Here is a 3,860-nt window from a genome sequence, read left to right as displayed (position 1 = left end):
AATGCTTGTTCCAGCCTTGCTAACTAGAATATTGAACCTAGGAATCTGCATGAGTCAAGCATCCTTGGCCATCCAGCCCTGAATCTAATCTGTCATACTAGACTACTGGAAAAAGGCTACCGCTGAACTAGAAAGCTAGTGAGCATTATCAACCTGTGCCTAGGGCTTAACTAGAAGCATCGATCGATATTGTCTTCTGACAATCGACCGATATTGTGAAAGGTGTATCGATCGGTATCCCTATAGGACCATTGATCGACACTTTCTTGTGATCAGTAAACGAAAAATGAGATCCAAGATCTAGTTAGTTAACCAATGAAACATTGCCATCGAAGATCACTGCGTGTAAGGGGTTGAGCTCTAATATATCATGCATGCTGTTGGGAAAAAATATTCCGGTATTATTTCCCCCAGCCTCCAGGCAGGAATCAGATCCCCGAATCCCTGGTAAATGAGTACCCGGGGTCCTCGCCGGAGGAAACCTTAAGCTCGGTCCCTGGACCCTGCTTCCTTCCAAGAAATGGAAAACTTCCGACAAGGAGAAACCTTCCATATTTCCGAATATGAAAGAGTTTAACCTAATGAAACCGACTTCTAGACGACTATATAAGAGCTACAACAGCCCTCAAGCAAGGGATCGACTTCTCCAAGGCTTAGAGACTAAAGTTAGACGGCTAGAACTAGGGTTTATTCAAAAATCATTGTAACCTCTCTTGTTCTTGTCTATTCATCTAATAATACGTCTCTTCAAGCCTATTCTCTTGTTATTCTCTTCATACATCCTTAAAACCTCACGAAGTATTCTGAAATACTCACTAGACCGCAAGGTTCACCAGCTCATTCATCGTTATGTGGTACTCACAAAGAGCCTACACAAAAATCCCCTAACAGTTTGGCGCTAAAAGGAGGGGAGTAATCTAAGCTACGTGACAATGGCGGTGGATGAGCAAGACAATCCATCAGAATTTACCCCAAGAGAAGCCGAGCTTCAACGACAGATCGACGGACTGCAGGGCCAAGTAACCGACTTGCACAAGGCTCGGGAAACAACCAAACATCTAGAGCTTTCCTCCGAGGTTCAGAGCCTGAAGGAGAAACTTGGTGAACACTCCAAACAGCTGGAGTTAAGCGCCAAGAAACTCAACCAACTACAAATGGAGAACACTGCACTCCGAAACCAGAACAAAGCTCCCAACACGACGAGCAACAAGAATCGTCGCTTCAACACTCGGGTTTGACCTATGGGAAGCCTGTGCACTCCCAACACCGGAGAAGGCACCACTAACACGACTCCCGCATTCGGGGCGGCCGGGGCAACACGAGAAGGGATCAAGGATCACCAGATCTATGACCTGGAGGAAAGTGATTCCGAACATGAATCCGAGAAAGAAGAACCCGAGAAGACGACAGCCGAGTCTTCCATAACCGCCCATCTGGAGCAGATGTTTTCCAAGAGGCTCGACACCATGCAATCCATGGTGGAACGTCTACCAGAAGTAGCTCCCCCAATCCAGAGGAGCAACCCCGACGCGTACACAGATACTCCCTTCACGGAGGAGATTGCCTCAGTCGAGATGCCTCGGAAATTCTCCTTCCCCAGCATCAAGATGTACGATGGTACCGGGGACTCCGACGATCATACTGCACAGTATAAACAGAGGATGCTAGCGGTTGCGCTCCTCAAGGAGTCCCGTGAAGCTACCACGTGTAAAGGGTTCGGCTCCACTGTAATTGGACCCGCCTTGCAATGGTACATCAATCTCACTATCAGGTCCATCTCTTCCTTTGCCGGCCTGAGCGACAAGTTCGTAAAACAATTCGCGAGTAGCAGGAGCCTAGAGAAGATTTCAAACGGTCTCTACGAGATCCTCCAGCATCGAGATCCTCTACATAGCCCGTTTAATCAAGAAAAGGTAGCGGTCCCTGAATGCAGTATCCCTACCGCAATCTCTGCCTTCAAGAGAGGCCTACTTCCAGATGGAGGGCTCTACAAAGAGCTAACCATGTACCCTTGCAAAACCATGGAGGATGTGCTATCCCGAGCGTGGGCACATGTGAAGTGGGAAGAGGACGTCCTTAGCCGCGCCAAGGCTCAACCCAAACAGGATCAATGGTCCACCCGATCAGACCGGGGAGACCGAGAAGAAAAATCCTCCCAAAAGGGTACCAAGGACTCCGGAAGCAAGAACCGGGGCAGGTTCCAATACCAGCCATTAAAAAAAGAAGAGGGGATGGCTGTATCTACCTGACCCGATATCTCCCATCTCTTAATATCCACACCATAGCTGGTCAACACACTGAGGCAGATGGGCCAACAGGTCAAGTGGCCCCCAAAGATGAAAGCACCTGACTCGTTCCGGAACCAGGGACTCTGGTGCGACTTCCATCTTGATCACGGCCACAAAGCTGAAGACTGCGTCTCCCTGAAGATCGAGGTCAACAAACTGCTCCAAAAGGGGTATCTCGGAGAATTCCTTTCAGAGAAAGACAAGGCTCATCTTAGCAAAGAAGCATCAGGGAAATCCAAAGGAGACGCACCAAGCTCACCACCTCGCCAGGACCGGGTGATTCATGTCATCTCAAGAGGCTCTGAAGTAAGTGGCGTGAGTCATGCAGCTGCGAAGAAGACATTCGTCTCGAAGGCAAGTCAAACCCCACGGGTCATGCATCAATAAGAGGTAAAACATGGCCTAACCACTGGGGTATCTCGCAAGCTGATATCTCGTACGGTCTCCGGAACATGATTTCTATATAATTATTCTATCTTTTATTTAAGTATTATGTTTTTCTACTCATATGTACGCTGAAAGTCTACAGACATAAGTCTATATAATAAAATAGTTCCGACTATAAGGAGAGCATGAATACCATAATACTTAAAGCGGCAAACGAGCTGGATCTGGTCAAAGAGACCTCTGATCCTGGCCAACCCTCAATGATAAGTGGCACGACCACACAAAAAGACAAAACGGATATGAGACATAAGGTAGGAATGGGTCTGCGCAAGCCCGAGTATCCCGTTAATACTACCTAAAACCCATGTATAGCCTCAGGCATATCGGGGTTCCAAACTAAAATACCAAAAAAGTGAAAGGTACCTGTATTAAAACGCTACGTGCTGAATTAACACAGGGGACACGAGGTGTGACACCCCCGATCTGGTCTAAGTATAAGTTGACTCGACCAGCCGTGCAACAATCAAACAAGAACATGCACAGCCGATCACTCGTAACTGAAACCAAACCGAGAAGCCACAATGTGTACATAAACGACTAACCTGAAGTTCCCGAAATAAATCCAGGTACCTTAGGCCAACCGCCTAAGTAAACATATCCTATTAGGTTCAACCCGAGGCTTTACAACCTTAAGAGTAATACCCAATAGTTGGTTCGTCCGGACAAGGACTAATATCATTTGGAACCCGTACTTTAAAAATATTCGTTATACAATATATACTTATTCATTTAAAAGAATCTTACAAAATCTTATAGATTAACCTCGAGGTTTTCGGTCAACAAACATTATACATAAAGTAAATCAAAACGACTGCAAGGATAATAAAACTACCGCTGGCTAATGCCGTTCCTTCCCGTCCTAGAGTAATGGTCTCCCACCTACTGGTTACCTACATATCAAATGAGTCATGAGTAACTAGTTTACTCAGTGAGTCTAATCCCACACCCAACACACATATCAATAGTATCCCGAGCAAGCGACACCATTTGAATGCAGTGGAATTATATTCCATAATTAATATAATTATAAGGCCTCTCAATCCATCCATGTGAATCTATCTTAAACATCACCTCCACGATACCCGCCAATCACTCACTCTTAATATATATATATATGCTAAACCC

The 3,860-nt window shown here is 46.0% G+C and overlaps 1 protein-coding gene across 1 annotated transcript; it reads left to right on the top strand.

Annotated features, from left to right (window-relative positions):
• The first annotated feature begins 2,306 nt into the window (after positions 1–2,306).
• Positions 2,307–2,675, top strand: LOC106417053. The gene has a single exon (XM_013857917.1). The coding sequence runs from the start codon at positions 2,307–2,309 to the stop codon at positions 2,673–2,675; it is 369 nt and encodes a 122-aa protein (XP_013713371.1).
• Positions 2,676–3,860: the final 1,185 nt, after the last annotated feature.

The sequence above is a fragment of the Brassica napus genome, chromosome A4 (genome assembly GCF_020379485.1).
Source record: "Brassica napus cultivar Da-Ae chromosome A4, Da-Ae, whole genome shotgun sequence".
Taxonomy (NCBI): domain Eukaryota; kingdom Viridiplantae; phylum Streptophyta; class Magnoliopsida; order Brassicales; family Brassicaceae; genus Brassica; species Brassica napus.
The sequence above is the reverse complement of the archived record's forward strand: the minus strand, read 5'-3'. Positions and strand labels throughout refer to the sequence as shown.

Excerpts from the sequence above, each read along its gene's own strand:
- LOC106417053 (XM_013857917.1), top strand. The coding sequence starts at position 2,307 with ATGGGCCAACAGGTCAAGTGGCCCCCAAAGATGAAAGCACCTGACTCG.